This window comes from Vitis riparia, chromosome 18 (assembly GCF_004353265.1).
Source record: "Vitis riparia cultivar Riparia Gloire de Montpellier isolate 1030 chromosome 18, EGFV_Vit.rip_1.0, whole genome shotgun sequence".
In the NCBI taxonomy this organism is placed as follows: domain Eukaryota; kingdom Viridiplantae; phylum Streptophyta; class Magnoliopsida; order Vitales; family Vitaceae; genus Vitis; species Vitis riparia.
The window spans coordinates 3,093,145-3,110,357 of record NC_048448.1 but is presented as its reverse complement, the minus strand read 5'-3'; the positions used below and the strand labels follow the sequence as shown (position 1 = coordinate 3,110,357).

The following is a 17,213-nucleotide window of genomic DNA, read 5'->3' as shown; positions in this document are numbered from 1 at the left end:
ATATATACATAACACAAATTTTGCAACAATTACAGATTGTACCATTATTGCACTCCAGACAGGCGAGGGTCTTTCGGGAAAGCGAAGAGACGAGAAATTGATCTAATTGGACTGTGATTTCACTACTCTACTTCTCAGTGCGCGTTATCAAATTTCCGTGATTCCATCTTCCACACGGTCTTCTCGATCTAGGGCAGACCGTCATCTCCGTACAGTCCCCTACGGTGGACTCCCATGTAACTTGGCCCACCAATTCCTCCTCCTCCTCTGCTGTTCGGCTTCTCTTTCCATCCAGAAGTCATTCCAGTGAGGTTGGCGGGCGATTTCTCACTTCAAAATTCACAACGCTTTTCCGCTCCAAGGTACGATCCAGCCACTTCTCAAAACTCGTTCGAAATTTTCTTCTTCCTTCTCTGGGTTGAGCGCAATTGGATTGTTTGAATGGTAGGGTTAACTCGTGGTTTCACTTGTCGACTTGAAGTTTCGTCCCTTCTAGAAACCCTAGCTTACGTTTTGCTTTGATTTTTTCTCGTTTTTGTTTCTTCTTTTCGTGATTGAATTGCTTGAATGAATAGTTTTTAATTACTCAATGGGAATCTTGTTCGTTTCTCTCTTGGAAACAAATGAATGATTAAGGAGTTGTTTGGTTTAGCATTTTGGCAGTGCTTTTCTTGCTTTGGAAACCAAAAGTTTGCTTTGGAAGCAAGAAAAGTAATTCCAGAATGCTAATGAAGCAGCATGTGGTTAGAGTGATATGTTTGTAATTATTGTAGATGCATTGTAGGGGTTTTGTTTCACAGAGGTGTTCATGAGGTCATCTTTTGCTGCCTTGTGTACATAGAAATGGTAATTATTATGTTTAATATTGAGCCCAACCTAGTAGCTTTAATGTTTTGAATGGAAACTAAAATATTCTATGAATTTTTATTATGAATATCTTTTTGACTCATCAGATGTTTTTCATTGGAGTGAATTTTGATCTGCCAGCAGACATGTTTCTCTAAAGAAACAGGAAAAATAAAAGAAAAAAAGAAAAAAAAACAAGGTTTGGGTACTGTTGTTTTTTTTATCACCTTCATTGAACTTGATACCTACTTGGTTGTGTACTCCACTGACGGTGGTTGATTATGCAGAGTGCTTTCAGAGGGTGGTAAAAATTGTGATACAAATTTTTTATATTTGTAAAAGCACAGGTCCTGTTGAAACAGGGCTTTCTTGGTTTGAGTACCAAATTATGGGCAACAAGGATTTTATTGAACTCCATGCATTGAATGATGAAGTTAAGGATGGCGTCTTCAATAAGGAGAATGTGAAACAGGCTAAGGGTGAAATCAGAAATTTAGATAAGCAGCACACCCAAAGAAAATACCCTGAGGAAGATTTAGTTGATAAACCGCCGCCTTTGCAGGGGAATGTTGAATTGGTAGAAACTGTTACCATTGCTGAGAAGATGACTGGGATTGAATCCATTGTGCATGGTGGCAATAATGATGTGATTCTCCAAAAGGAAGTTTTTAGCAGCCATAAGATAGATGGTAGCTGTATCCTTTTTTTACCATAGATATTCTCAGCTTTTCCTTATCCATTTTCAGTGCTATTATCAATAAAATTTTGAAATGTTGGTGTAGAATCGGCCCTGGATTAGAACCTAAGTTGTCTGCAATATAATCACCATAGAAGTAAATGTGGAGTCCATGTTATATCATGGTGTCAGCAATGACCATGTTATCTATTTCTGATTTCGTGTTTTCCATAATTTGGATATGCTAGCTGTAACAGGTGTTAAGAGATCCCGGATGACATGTGATGATCAACAACCATTTGTGCATGTGATATATAATTCCTTATCAAGGTGGGGATGTAATGAATAACATTTTGCTTTTCAGCAGTTCAACCTAATAATTCTGTACTTTATTTTGAATTGTTTGCAAAGAGAGTCGGTCATTGGCAAATAGATGTTTCATGTGTATTGAAAAGGAGGAGACCATAGATCATCTGCTTCTCCACTGCTCAAAAACAAGGGCTTATGGGAGTTGCTTTTTTCTTTGTTTGGGGTGTCTTGGGTGCTGCCGTGTTCAGTTAGAGAGACTCTGCTTAGTTGGCAGACTTCTTCTGTTGGCAAGAAACACAGGAAAGTGTGGAGAGCGGCTCCCCTGCATATTTTTTGGACGGTTTGGAAGGCAAGAAATCGATTAGCTTTCAAGGATGATGAAATATCAATACAGAGATTGAAATATTCCTTTTTATGCTCACTTTGGTCTGAGGCAAAGCTGTTTATAATAGAATGCCCTCAAACTTTGGTGAATTTTATAGATTGGTTGGGATCATTGTAAGGTTTTTGGGTCTTTTGGTTGTTGGGTCTCTTATTTGTCTTTGGCCTCTTTTGGTGGTGGGTGTATAGGTTTGTATACTTTGCATAGGTTGTATTCCCTGAGTCGCTCCTTTGGCGTCTCTTTATAAATGAATTTTCTTTACTTATCAAAAAAAAAAAAGAGAGTCAGGATCTGTTTGGTGGGAATGCATTAAAATAGATAATTTATCCTTAACAAAAAGTTTGATTTAGCTAGTCAAGTCGGGAATGGGCTTTTGGTGAATTATGTTCTATTTATGTTGGATTGATAAATTTTTCTTGAAGGATTATTTTTTGACTGAAATTATGTGCATGGGTCATGAAACATGTCACAATCAATTAAAACCTCTAGAAAGCCCATGCCTAAGTCTAAGTCTCTTAACTCTTGATAAAGACACCACCATTGTTTGAACCACCATTTCATACTGTTGCTGCCACCGCCACCACTATCACATACTCCATCACTACCTTTATCACCAGGTCCCCCACTTCCTCCATACTCCATCACTGTTGCCAGTCTGACCACTGCCATCACCACGGCCACACCACTGTTGTTGCCACCATCAACACCACCACCACTGCCAACATATTCACTATAATATTGCCTCTCCAACACAACTGCTGCTACATCAATCACTGCAAGTACCTTTGTTGCCACCATGGTTCCATTGTGATTACCACCTCAAAGACCACCTGCAGTGTTGTTGCCACCTCCAATGCCCCTACATGGCTACAACTATATCCATCAGAATAAAGGCCTCACCAGGTCCCCAAAATGGTTGCCATTGTCAATTGTTCTGCCTCCATTGCTACTAATTCTTTAGGAATTTATCTCAAATGTCTTGAAGGTTATGCTGATTGGCTTTATGGGAGAGAGTGTGGGAGAGTTTAAGAGCGAGGGGGTGAGAGAGATAGCCAGCGATGGGAGTGCGCGTCGCGCAGAAAACAGGAAGAAGAGGAAGACGAGCAAGTTCGGGGTGGAATCCAAGACATTTGAGTTGGAAATGGTGGAAAGGGGAGGAAAAACCCTAATCATAACGGAAAGCAAGAATGGGGTATCGTCTTGGGTGCGATTGGGGCCGGACAGTATAGGGATTTTCATGGAAGGTCTATTGCAGTGCATTAAGGAAGAGAAGGTAGGAAGTTGGGAAAAGGGATGGAAGGAGAAAGGGCGAAGCTTCTTTCTCGTGCGCGCCTATAACAGGGCGGGCTGCTTTTTGCGGTTAGGGGTAGTCGATGTGGAACTGAAGAGATACAGCATTTGTATCCCGAAGGGCAAAGGGGCCAAAGGAGGTTGGACGGCGATGGTGGAGACTATTCGCCAGATGGATATCCTTGTTGGCAAAAAGGTGCAACAGGAAGAAGAGGGGACAGCGGGAAGGCCGCGGTCGGAAATGGCAAGAGGAAGGTCATTTGCGGACACGGTGAAGGGCTGGGGGAATTTGGAGTCCAATATCCTCAGGGTGGAAGTGGCTCGGGAGGAGCTAAATAGAAACATCAGCAGATTGGATCATTGTTTGATTGGAAATTGGCAACCTAGCAAAACAAAAGAGGAAGACCTGGAAAATTTGGGATGGGAAATGGCGAAGGCATGGAGATTGAAAGGCAAAATGGGGATTGCGAGTATGGGAAGAGGACGTGCTCTATTGGAATTCGAGTTCGAAGAAGAAGCAAGAAGGGTTCACCTTTCTGGTCAGAAGAAGGTGGGAGGAGTTCAAGTGGATCTAGAGAGATGGAATCCAAGATCGGGGTGTATGGAAGAAGGAGAGGTAAGAAGGGAAGTGTGGGTGAGAATAGTGGGGCTTCCAATATCGCTTTGGGTGTCGTCGGTGCTGAGAAGGGTGGGAGACGCTTGCGGCGGGTTTCTAGACGTCGACCCAAAGACGGAGAGATTGGAGGATTTGCAGTGGGCGAGGATTCTGATCCGCTCCGACGGCGAGAACACCCCTGGTTCGTTGGTGTTAGGGGTTGAAGGGATGTCATACTCCCTTTCTTTATGGTGGGAGTTGGTTCCGACACTAAGGTTGGAAAAGGGAAGGAAACGAGAGCTGAGGGATCGATACAGTGGTGAGGGTAGGGGTGATGAAGCCCCACGCGCCGGGCCGAGAGTGGAGGAGTCGGTGTGCACTGGGTTCGAGGCGCAGCAGCAGTCAGTGGATGGGACGGGCCGCCTGACGCAGGGAGTGGGCTCTGCAGCGGAGGGTCCTCAGCTGCAAGTGGGCTTGTGGAGGACTGGTTCGTATTCTGGGCCTGCGGGCTCAAGCAAGGGGAGGGATTGGGCCTGTGGACTCTCTTTAACACCAGGCCGTGAAGATCCAAAGGGGGATCAGAATGGGCCGCTTTCAATTAAAAGGCTGGGGCGGGGCGCTGTCACTGGGCTGGGCCTACACCAAAAAAGGAAAAACATCCAGTCTCCCTCAGTGGATGTTGGGCCACTCTTAAGTATCTTCTCTTCTGGATCCAACGGCAACAAGGACGACAATAGGGACTGCGAATTCATAAGATGCAGAGAGGAGGAAATGGTGAGAAAATATCAGACGGACTCAAAGTATCAGAGAGCAGATAAGATGTTAGAGGAAGAAGCAGAGAGGTATGTCTTAGATGTAAATGTGGGGGGTCTCAGGGCTCAAGGGTCTTCTTCCTCTAACTCTTTTTGTTTTGGTCGGTCTCCGGTAAGGGAGGGTTACGACCATTCTGGGGTTCGCATGGAGGGGGTTCTGATTGGAAGTGGGCCACAAAGACCAAATGAAGCAGAATTGTTAGAGAGAAGGGACGGCTGTTGGGATTTGGTTGAGGTCAACAGTACTGACCCTCTGGAAAGAAGTTTGGGGTGGAAAGCAGATCAGATGGAGTTCCAAGAGGGCAGAAAGGAAGAGCACCTGAATTGGGAGGAGAGCAGTCTGATCAAATTCAGCCATTTTTTAGGCTTTTCTACGGAAGGCCTGGAGAAGGAAATTTTGAGTTTCCTGGGCAAAATCAGAAAAAGGAAGGAAAAGATTGTAGGAAAAGGACTGTTGGAGTCTTCAAGGTTTGAAAGAGAGCTCAAGAGATTGGAGTGCTCTATTAACTATAAGGGGGATTCTAAGAAAAAAGGCCCTATTCAGGGCAGAGGGAACCAGTACGCAAGTATCCAATGACTGTAAAAATTTTGAGTTGGAATGTGAGGGGAGTGAATGATAGTTCCAAGAGGAGAATTATCAATCAGTTATCAGAAAACATAAGGTGGATCTTTTTGTATTCAAGAAACGAAGGTACAGGAGATGACTGATATGGTGGTGAGGAGCTTAGGGTCGGGGAGATTTCTTGATTGGAAGGTTTTGAATGCTACGGGGACGGCAGGAGGCGTGTTGATTTGTTGGGACAAGTGTTCTTTGGAGATGGTGGGGGTGGAAGAGGGACAATTCTCCATCTCCTGCAGATTCAGGAATGAGGAAGATGGAGCATTCTGGGTTTTCACGGGGTTTACGGACCTTTTTCCAGAGAAGATAGGAATGTTTGTGGGAGGAGCTTGGGGCAATCAGAGGGATATGGGGGGAGCCGTGGTGCTTAGGAGGAGATTCAATACAACGCTGTTCCAAGCTGAAAGAAATAGAATTGGGAGGATTACTTCAACTATGAGGAGGTTCGCCCAGATTATAGATGACCTTGGGCTGGTTGATATCCCTTTACAAGGGGGTTCTTTCACTTGGAGCGGGGGGCATAATAATCAATCGCGGGCCAGGCTGGATAGATTTCTAGCGACTCCTAGCTGGCTAGACCAATTCAGTAGGGTTCACCAAAGAAGACTGCCACGTCCAACTTCGGATCATTTCCCGATTCTGTTAGAGGGTGGTGGAATAAGGAGAGGCCCGTCCCCCTTTAAATTCGAAAATATGTGGCTCAAAGCCGAAGGTTTCAACGAGCTGATTGAGGGGTGGTGGCAAGGGATAGAGGTCAGTGGCAAACCGAGCTACAGATTAGCGACTAAGATGAAGGGGCTGAAACATAGATTAAAAATTTGGAATAAGGAGGCTTTTGGAAGATTAGAGAAAAACAAAGCTGAAGCTCTCCAGCAAGTGGAGAGATGGGATTCAGTGGAAGAAGAGAGAAACCTAACAGAGGAGGAGCTGGGCCACAAAAAAGAAGCTAAAGAGAATTATGCAAAGTGGGTGTCGTTGGAAGAAGTGCATTGGAGACAGCTATCAAGAGAAATATGGTTAAGGGAAGGGGATAGGAACATGGGGTTCTTTCACCGCATGGCCAATGCCCGTAGGAGAGTCAATGCCATGGCTAAAATCAAGATAAATGGGGTGAGATTCACAGAGGAACAAGATATGAGGGAAGGTATAGCAAGTGCGTATCAGCAGCTACTATCGGAAAACTCGGGGTGGAAGGCGGACATAGGAGGTCTCTCATTGAAACAGATCAGTCCTTCAGAAGCAATAGGCATTGAGAACCCTTTCTCTGAGACTGAAATCCATGCAGCTTTAATGGGGATGAATGGGGATAAAGCCCCGGGACCGGACGGATTCACAGTGGCTTTTTGGCAAAGCTGCTGGGAGGTTGTCAAGGAGGACATCTTGGGCTTTTTCAAGGAGTTCCATGATCAGAACTCTTTCACTAAGAGTCTGAATCACACTTTCCTGGTGCTGCTGCCGAAGAAAGGAGGGGTGGAGGATTTAAGAGACTACAGGCCAATCAGTTTGATTGGGGCTTATACAAATTATTGGCTAAGGTGCTGGCCAATAGACTTAAAAAAGTCATAGGAAAGGTGATCTCCCCTGATCAGAACGCTTTCATCAAAGGGAGACAAATCCTTGACGGCTCCTTAATCGCAAATGAGGCTATAGATTCTTGGCAAAAAAGGGGAGAGAAAGGTATAATATGTAAATTGGACATCGAGAAGGCGTATGATAGCATCAATTGGCATTTCTTACTAAAGGTCATGCAAAAGATGGGATTCGGATCAAAATGGATAGGATGGATGTGGAGTTGCATCTCCACTGTCAAGTATTCAGTGCTGGTGAACGGGGTTCCAGCGGGGTTCTTCTCAAGTTCAAAAGGATTAAGGCAAGGGGACCCTCTTTCCCCCTACTTATTCCTCATGGGAATGGAAGTTCTAAGCGTGCTTATCACAAGAGCTGCTGAAGGGGGCTTCTTCCAAGGCTGCAGGATAGGGAGAGGAAGAGAGCAGGCTGTCAACATTACTCACCTCCTGTTCGCGGATGACACAATTATTTTTTGCGAGGCAAAGAAAGAGGCGTTGTTGCATTTGAGCTGGATCCTCTTCTGGTTCGAAGCAGCCTCTGGTTTGAAGATTAACCTGGATAAAAGTATGGTAATTCCGGTAGGGGAGGTGGAAGGGGTGGCTGAAATGGCGGCTGAAATAGGTTGTAGGGAGGGGCAGCTGCCTACTGTTTATTTGGGGCTACCCCTCGGGGCGCCAAATAGGGCCTCTCACGTATGGGATGGGGTGGAGGAGAGAATGAGGCGAAAGCTTGCTCTTTGGAAACGTCAATATTTATCCAAAGGAGGGAGAGTTACTCTTATAAAGAGTACGCTGTCCAGCTTACCTTTGTACCAAATGTCGGTCTTCCGTATGCCTAAGTCAGTGACAAGAAGGATGGAAAAGCTTCAAAGAGACTTTCTGTGGGGTGGAGCCATTGGGGGGAACAAGGTTCATTTAGTCCAATGGGAGAAGGTATGTGTGGATAAAGGAAAAGGTGGATTGGGTCTAAGGAAAATTGCTGTCTTGAACAAAGCTCTCCTTGGAAAATGGATTTGGAGATTTGCGTGCGCTAAGGAGGAGCTTTGGAAAAAAGTGATTGAGGCCAAGTATGGGCAAGAAGAGTTTGGGTGGAGAACAAGGAAAGCAAACGAGGTGTATGGTGTTGGAGTGTGGAAGGAGATCTTGAAGGAGTCCACTTGGTGTTGGGATAATATGGACTTCAAGGTGGGAAAAGGCAATAGAATAAGGTTTTGGACTGACCGATGGTGCGGTAACTATGTGCTGTCCCAAGGCTTCCCAAATCTCTTCTCCATGGCTGCCCACAGAAATATCACAGTGGAGGAGTGCTGGGACCAGAATGGGGGCCAAGGAGGGTGGAATTTAAGGCTGCTAAGGGACTTCAATGACTGGGAGTTGGACTTGGTGGACAATCTACTAATCGTGTTGAGGGATTATAGAGTAAACTCGGAAGAGGATTCGGTTTTTTGGAAGAAAGGCGAGGGTGGACTGTTTAAAGTTAAGAATGCTTATAATGTGTTGAGAAATTCACAAGGTGTGGATTTTCCTCATAGCAATGTTTGGGTGGACAAGGTTCCAACCAAGATTGCTTTCTTTGCTTGGGAAGCTACTTGGGGGAAGGCCCTCACTCTGGACAGGCTCCAGAGAAGAGGATGGCATTTACCTAATCGGTGTTTTTTGTGTGGGCGTGAAGAGGAGACAATCAATCATATACTAATACATTGTACAGTGGCAAAAGGGTTGTGGAACATCATTCTTGCGTTGTGTGGTGTACAGTGGGTCTTTCCAAAATCTGTAAAGGAGGTCCTAAGTAGTTGGAAAGGTTCTTTTGTGGGGAGAAAAAGGAAAAAAGTGTGGAAAGCTATCCCATTATTCATTTTTTGGTCTATTTGGAAGGAAAGGAATAGGCTAGCCTTTAAGGGGGGAGTTTTGGATTTTCAAAAATTAAAAACTTCGTTTGTATACAATGTATGGGGGTGGGCTAAAGTGTACATGGTTATGGAGTCGAATTCCCTTTTAGGTTTCTTGGAGTGGCTAGCCTCCAAATAGGGTTTGGGTCGTTTTTTTTTTGTTAAGGGGGTGGTAGTCTCGTATACTTCCTGTATGCCTTGAGGCTTATTTGCCTTTTTTTTTTTAATATATATTCAGCTTGCTTATCAAAAAAAATAAAAATCCATAAATCAAAAAATGACAATTCTCCTAAAAAATAGTAGTAAAATAAACCATTAATATCTTATTAAATTAGTCTCATAACCAAAGAAATGAAAGAACTTCTGGAGCCCTCCCTATCTATGTTACTCCTCAAAATCAAGTGTACTTGTAAACATTTAATAGGAGTAAGCTTGAAAGCCCAATAAGGGGTAGAGATCAATTACATTTATTTTTTTAAAAATGAAATAGAGAATGTTTGTAACATGAGTATAATCATATGAAATAAACTTGTATTGCACGTGCTATTTTAAAAAAGTTTCAATTTTAAATTTTTTATAAATGTGGATATATTAAAAAATTTCTCATTGTTAATAGAAGTGTCCATCATAGTGGGATTGATAGAAGTGGTTAGCCTTAGATGTTCCTTACATGTTGGTTGACGGAACTAGAACCAATATAATGGTATACTATAGGTCAATAACTACCTTACTAATTGGGATTTCAGATCATTATTATCTCGGTCAACATTTTTTCACTTATTGACTAGGGCTAGATAACCATAATGCACATGTAAGGCAAAATAAATTGTGGATGGTTGGATGCCAGAAAAAAAACATTAGGCTAAAATTCCTTAGGAAAGAAATTGGGTTAATTCTTTAGGAAAACAAAGTCAAGTTAAAGGGTGTGATGGAAATTGGAGGTTTCCCTAAATGAATTAATTCACCTAATCTTGGCATAGGGTTCAATAGTAAATAATTGTATACTTAAAGTATAACAATTATTGGAACTTTAGCCTGAAGGATTATTTAAACTTCTTAGGTGTTTCATAAGAAAATTCTGTAATTTCGTTCATTTAGGATTATCAAACTCATGCAATGGGATTTTGTGAAAAAATGTTTTTTTTTTAATTTTAATTACCAAGTACATTCTTCTGTAAATTCTGAAAAATGTTTACATAAGTTTGAAGTATTAATATCGAGAGTTGACTATATTTTGTCTTGCATGTGCATTCTGGTTATCTGGCCTTAGTCAACAAGAGAAAATATGTTCACCTTCATTACCTTTGATGGGGGTAATGATGATTTGAAAATTGTGTTAGTTGGGTAGTTACTAACTTATGGTATACCATTATATTGGTTTTGATTTTGCCTACCAACATGTAAAGAACTCTAAGATTAGCTACTTCTATAAATCCCACTACGATGAACACTTTTGTTAACAATGAGAAATTTTTTTAATATATCCACGTTTATAAAAAAAATTGATTTGAGACTTTCTAAAAATAGCGCATGTAATACAAGTTCATTTCGTATGATTGTACTCATGTTACAAACATTCTCTATTTCATTTTTGAAAAATAAATGTACTCAATCTCTACCCCTTATTGGGCTTTCAAGCTTACTCCTATTAAATGTTTTCGAGTACACTTGATTCTGAGAAGGAGTGACATGGGTAGGAAGGCCTCGAGAAGTTACTTTATTTCTTTAGTGATGAGACTAATTTAAGTGGATATTAGTGGTTTATTTTACTGCTACTTTTTGGGAGAATTGTAATATTTTGATTTATGGATTTTAATATGGAATGAAAATTTCTTATTCATACTTTTTGTTAGCTTAATTACTATACTTCACTTGTTGGATCACTTTAATGTTAAGCTTTCAGGTTTCACATGTGAAATGACTGTGGTGTCCTGGCCTTCAGGTTCGGGTCACCACAAGGAATCCTTGAATCAGTTTGGGTTGACACTTCAGTTGCACTCTTTAGAAAGCCAATATGTGTGACTATTTGTAATAAAACTGAGCTTTAGAAAACCACAGAAAAGAAATGTTTTGGGTGATTTCTACATGTTAGTGATGATATATTTCCTGCCTATTGTTAACAAGTAAATTCTCTATTACTGTCTCTCTCAATAAGGATCAATTGTCAAATGGACTAACAAGATTGGTGCAATGAACGAAAACAAAACCATGAAAGTACAGGCTTGTCACCGGATCTCAATAGTAATTCCCGTAAGGCCTTATTAGGCAGCACCAAAGATCTCAGTCCTAACTATCTCTGACCTAATTTCTGTGAATGTATTCTCCATTTCACAAGATCTTATTAACATCCATCAGTTCTTTGCAGGCTAGATTCTCATTTTTGTGCATTAAATTTCTAGTCAAGAGATATTATTTTTTTGTGCATTGTTTACTTCTTCTTCTTCCTTTGGAGGCTAGATTCTCATTTTTGTGCATTAATTTTCTACTCAAGTGATGCTATCTTGTTGTGCATTGTTTATGTCTAATATTTTATTTGTTTACTTCTTCTTCTTCTTATTATTTTTAAATTGTGACATTTTCCACACACTTACGATTATTATCATCATCATTGTAATTGTCATTATTAATATTATATACATCATCGTCATCATTTTAATGATGACATTTGCCACACACTACTTCATCTGACAAGTTGTTGAACTTCCACTGCAGGCGCAGATAATGCTAGGAATGGTGACTCCTCAAGTGGTTTGTTTCATTACCTCAAACTATTGTGCGATCATTTATTATTCAACACTTGAATTGCATGACAGATACTATGTAATCTTTGAACTTGCAGTTGCAGATGCCTAATATTCGGCAGGCTTCAGTTCCACCCACACAGCCTGTGTTACAAGATGGTCAACAGGGTCAGCAGCTAGCAGTTCAAACTCTTAGTGGGCTACCCCCTCTTGCACAGAGCAAGATGCAGCTTGGGTTGATGCCCAAAGGACAAGAAGGCCAAGTGTCTGCCATGCCTCATAATTCTTTGGTTCATAGCCAGTTTTCTGCACTTCCACAACAGCCGGCACAGCCTCAAATTCAGCTTCCACCCCAAGGCCACAACCAAGCTCTACAACAAGCCACATTTGCTGGACAGTCAGGAGTTACGGCGCTTCCATCTGTACGCCCACAGCCGCCAGCCAAATTGCCTGTTAGGCCACAAATTCAGGTGGCATCTTCCTCTTCTTTGAAGCATCAAATGCAACCCCCTTTGTTACAACAACCAGGACAGTTTGGATCTGCAAATTCAGGGCATAATAGTCAGCTGGTTATTCCAAATGCAACTCTTCGACCTACACTTATGACTCGTCCTTCATTCCCAGATCCAGGCTTTCAGGTGCCGAACTTCTCTTGGTGATAACCGTGCTTTATTTCGTGGAAGAATAATCCTGATTGCATTCCCATCTTTGGTCTTGTCATAGATTAACAAAATAAGAGAGGAAAATAAGCTGCATAAAAGAAGATTAGTTGGTTAGTGAGATTATTCAATCATTTCGTCACCATAGATTTGCTAAATTATTCTATTGTTTTATTGAAGGTAATTTAAAACCTAAGAAAAACATGTCTAACTTTTTCTATTACTGGAAAAAAATCAGTATGCCTTTTGCTATTTTCCTTCTGCAAAATATGTAGTAGTTAGTGGCTATAGATACTGTTTTCTTGAATGGTTTTAGTTAGTTCTATTAAATATATATTTATTTTTCCTGTGTCCATATTTTCATTCTTTCTTTCTTTTGTTTCATTTTTTTTTTTTACTAACAGCCTGGCTCCTCAACATTTTCGAGCATTCCGGAGACAACTAATAACAATGCTGATAGATCTTCTCAAGTTACTAATAACACCTATTCAAACATGCCTTCGGGGTTATCTATGAAAAAAAGCATGGCCCGTGATACTTCTGAACCAATGAATCACCCTTCAAAAATGGTGAAATTGGATGATGGACGGAGGGCCCCTTTTTCTACTGTGGGTTTGAATTTATCTACCAGTTCTGCACCTGCATCTGGACCATCCCAAGTTCTTGGAATTGGCTCAGTCTCTGCAAACCAAATAAGTAAAGCAGAAGAAGTGCAACACATGGATAAGAAGGCCCCTCAGGTACTGTTTTATCATTTTATGATATGAATAATTCCTGGCTTTCCCGTTCTCCACTTATTAGGCCAGTGCTTATGCTTGATTAGTGTTAAGACTTCAGCCAAATCAACCTGATATATGTTGTTGGCTTAGTACCTAATGACTTAAGGTTTTGGGTCCAATTTTTTTTATCAGAAACAAAAGAAGTATTAACTATGGATAAAAAGAACATTAGCAGAATGAAGAGTCCTCCCCACAATTACAAAAACCTGATCAAAATATGATTGAACTCCTCCACTATACAAAAAGGTCTAGTCCATACAAATACATATAGATGTTATCTCCTCAAGTCCTGCTTAAACTCCCTCATTGTTTTCCAAACCCTTTAGGGTCAACTTGGTAGCTTGACATGACATTAGAGCCTTGATTTAGGGAGATCATCATGTTGATGTTTCCTTCCTCATTTATTAAGCCAAAGTGCAAGCTTAAAGATGGTTATCCGTGAGGTGGGGTGTTAGTGTTTTATCTCAATCAGCTTGATATACATTGTTGGCTCATTACCTAATAACTGAAACTTTTGTGTCAAATTGGTAGTTTAACCATTAATTTAATGTTTGTTATTTGTAGTCGCAAGTGTTTGTTCTAAGTTTTCTTTTTGCTCAATTTTGGGATCAGATGGTTACTGTGAATAAGAGAAGTTCAAAATATCAAATGCTGCCTCATATCCATTGACTAGGGTAAACTGATAACCTGATGCATGCAATCCTATCATTTCCATTTTATAAGCAAAACAACATATTGAGGTCTTAGTTTCTGCTTTTTAAATCTTTCCATGAATCTCGTTAAGTATGAATTACATCTGCATAAACCAAAGTAATTTTTCCACACTGTCATTTGTTGTCTATAGCTTTGTTCATTGTCTATCAAAGCTTCATCATATGACTCAAAAACTTGATACCATGATTATTGGCTTAACTTTGAAATATACTTTTGATCTTATATATTTCCAAATGCTTCTACTCCATTTATTCGACATCTTCATCCTTGGGATCTTGTTGAACAAATTACTTGAACAGACCACAACATTTTTTTGGTAATGTGGACATCCACTATGTAAGACTGAAGAACCAAGGATAAATGTCTCCTTCCCTAGGAGCAATATTTTGAGTAAGCCCCGGATTTGGACCTGCGACCTCCATTCCTAAACAGGAATGCTTGCTAGTTGAGCTGCTTGTGGGGGCTTTAACCAGATTGCATAGTTGTTAAAAACTTACGATATATGATATAAAACAATGGTACGATACATTTCTTATAGAAATTGATACGTATTGCAATCTGTATGTTACTTTAAAGTGTATCTTACAATACATATACGATACGCAATAGATTAAAAATTGATCGTAAAAAGGAGAAATGAGTAAAATAATCTTATATGAAAAACTACCTTCTTATTATCAAATGCTATATTAGAAGTCAAGTTTCTTTTTACAATGAATATTGGAAAACTTTTATTTGAATGGTTTAAATGTTGACAATGAAAATGATGGTGATTAATGAATAATTTTTTTTACTTAAAACATTAGTTTTTTTTATAAAGGTGTATATATATGGATCAATTAACAACACAATAAGCGTATATACTTAGTTAGAATTTGGAACTAAAAATTATAGCTAAAAATTGAAGAAGTTTGCTTTTGTGGATTATGTGATGAATCTATATATTAAAGTCATTTTGTTAATTTAAACTTTTCAAAATTTTAACATTCAATGTTTTCATGTGATATGATATAGTTTAACTCTTTAGATCTTACTATCTTGCATAAAATTGATTATATATTACTCTATACTTCATACTTTCAACAGATATACACACATATACATATTTTTATATTTCTTTTTCACTATATAAAATACTTACGATACACGATATAGAAAAATAGAAAAATGATACACGATATGTTTTATGAGTTAACAACTACAAATTTTGTCTGATTAGAAAAAAAAAAAAACTATAGATTTACTTTGATGAGAATTCGATCTAGTCCTAAATTATTCCCTATATTTTTGTCTTTTTCCACTGCTTTGCCTCTATTATTTTTTTAATAGGAAATGACAAAGGGATATATTGATAGAAAAAAGGAATACAAGAGAAGGATGAGGAATCCTCCCACCAAAGAAAACTAAACTACAAGAATACAAAAACAAGAAAATACATAGTAAAAACAAACAAACTCTCTAGATTAGACCAATCCTTTGGAATTGCACACCGCTAACTAGTCAAGTTGTAACACATTAAGGGGAGTCCCCTTAAAAACCTTGGAACAGAAAGCTCAAAGAGAAGCAAGGAAATGAATAGAATCCCAAAGATACTTTGAATTCCTTGCTTTATCCTAAAAAATCCTCGCATTTTTTTCTCGCCACACAACCCAAATTAAAGCGATGTTCGCAGCTTGCCACAAAACTATCCCTCTCTTAGATAAACCAAAACCATTATAATTGATGGACAACATGTCGAAGATGCTCCTCGGGGGAACCCAATCCATCTTGGCTAACTAAAATAATCTGTGCCACAACCCCATCGTCAAAGAGCAATGGAGGAAAAGATGATCTGTTGATTCTTCATGCACATATTACAAATATGAGGACTAAGAGCTTTGTAGGGTCTTCTCAATTGTAGTAAGTTATTAGTATTTACCTTCTTGTGTGCCACTAACCAGACAAAGGACTTGACTTTAAGAGGGACTTGAGAATTCCAAACAAACTTAGTAGGAAAAGTTGGAGGAGAACCAGAAAATTGGGATAAGGCTAGAAAGTAAGATTTGATTGAAAAAAGCCCTGAAGAAGATAAAAGTAAGGATCTCGCATCTGAAACTAAAGGTGATAGATGCAAACCATCAAGTGACCGCATGAGGCCTTCTAAATCTTCTTTCTCATAATCAAAAAGGTTACAACGGAAATTAAAGTTCCAAGAGAAAGGACGAGTAGAACCGAAAATTGAAGAAATATGAATATTTTTATCCGAGACTACTCTAAATAGTTTTGGATATTGGGATCTCAAAGGTTGGTCCCTCCACCACAAATCTTCCCAGAACCGAATTCTTTCCTCATCTCCTACCACGAACCGAGTAAACTTGGAAAACTCGTGAAAGGCTTGTGCAATAGCCTTCCAAGGACAACGATGTGACCATCTGACTATAGTGTTAGCATCCCAACCATTAGAGTGTGATCTATAAATGCTTAAAATGACCTGATGCCATAGAGCTGAACCCTCTCTAGGGTACCTCCACAACCATTTCCCTAAGAGAGCGAGATTCCTTAGAGAAATATTCCCAAATCCCAATCCCCTTTTGCCTTCGAATTACATACTACATCCCAACTAACTAGATGATCTCTTTTACCTTCCCCAATCCCTAACCATAAAAAATCCCTTTGCAATCTCTCAATTTTTGCAGCCACTGAAGCGGGTATCTTAAACAAGGAAATCAAGTAACAGGGCATGTGAGTGAGGCAAGATTGGATAAGAGTTATCCTTCCTCCAAAAGATAAATAAGTCTTTTGCCACCCATCTAATCTTCTCGAGATCCTCTCAATCACTGGATCCCAAAAGCCACAAGCCTTGGGATTCCCTCCCAAAGGAAGACCCAGATAGAGTATAGGCCAACCAGAAGTCTTGCAATCAAACAACTCAGCCAACCTAGAAAGATGATTCCGATCAAGATTGATGCCATAAATATTGCTCTTGTCAAGGTTAACCTTAAGCCCAGAAATATGACCAAACATTAGCAATAGACTCTTGAGAGTCTGCAATTCTTCCTCCCTAGTGTTAGAAAAGAAAATGGTATCATCTGCAAATTGCAAATGGGACACCTTAGTTCTGTACCTACCCACCTTGAAACCCTCTAACGAATTTCTTTCCCCTGCTCTCAATAACATCCTGCTCAGTACATCTGCAACTAAAGTAAACAAAAAAAAGGATTTAGGGTCGCCTTGTCTTAAACCTCTAGATGCCTTGACCCACCCTTTAGCGTTTCCATTCACTAAGACTGCATAAGATATCGTGGACAAACAACCACTCATCCATTTCCTCCATCTAGGACTAAACCCCTTCTTC

At 40.0% G+C, this 17,213-nt stretch overlaps 1 protein-coding gene and 1 long non-coding RNA gene across 4 annotated transcripts; both read left to right on the top strand.

Annotated features, from left to right (window-relative positions):
• Positions 1–255: 255 nt before the first annotated feature.
• LOC117907367 lies at positions 256–2,492 on the top strand. Of its 2 annotated transcripts, none has more exons than XR_004649987.1 (3): positions 256–362; positions 1,134–1,541; positions 1,771–2,492. It is a non-coding gene; the product is annotated as an uncharacterized LOC117907367 (long non-coding RNA). The 2 variants fall into 2 exon arrangements; XR_004649988.1 differs by lacking the exon at positions 256–362 and adding an exon at positions 387–444.
• A 9,160-nt stretch (positions 2,493–11,652) lies between these two features.
• Positions 11,653–14,214, top strand: LOC117906188 (cleavage stimulating factor 64-like). Of its 2 annotated transcripts, none has more exons than XM_034819154.1 (4): positions 11,653–11,734; positions 11,826–12,365; positions 12,791–13,126; positions 14,179–14,214. In XM_034819154.1, the coding sequence occupies exons 1-4, from the start codon at positions 11,708–11,710 to the stop codon at positions 14,197–14,199; spliced, it is 924 nt and encodes a 307-aa protein (XP_034675045.1). In that variant the 5' UTR covers positions 11,653–11,707; the 3' UTR covers positions 14,200–14,214. The 2 variants fall into 2 exon arrangements, with proteins under 2 accessions (XP_034675045.1, XP_034675044.1); XM_034819153.1 differs by lacking the exon at positions 14,179–14,214 and adding an exon at positions 13,778–14,148.
• The last annotated feature ends 2,999 nt before the right edge of the window (positions 14,215–17,213 follow it).

What these genes read in the sequence shown, in the direction of transcription:
- LOC117906188 (XM_034819153.1), top strand. Translation starts at nt 11,708, where the DNA reads ATGCTAGGAATGGTGACTCCTCAAGTG. An exon ending in GAATGGTGACTCCTCAAGTG is followed by an intron (nt 11,735 to 11,825) that starts GTTTGTTTCATT and finishes TTGAACTTGCAG; the next exon opens with TTGCAGATGCCTAATATTCG. An exon ending in TCCCAGATCCAGGCTTTCAG is followed by an intron (nt 12,366 to 12,790) that starts GTGCCGAACTTC and finishes TTTTACTAACAG; the next exon opens with CCTGGCTCCTCAACATTTTC.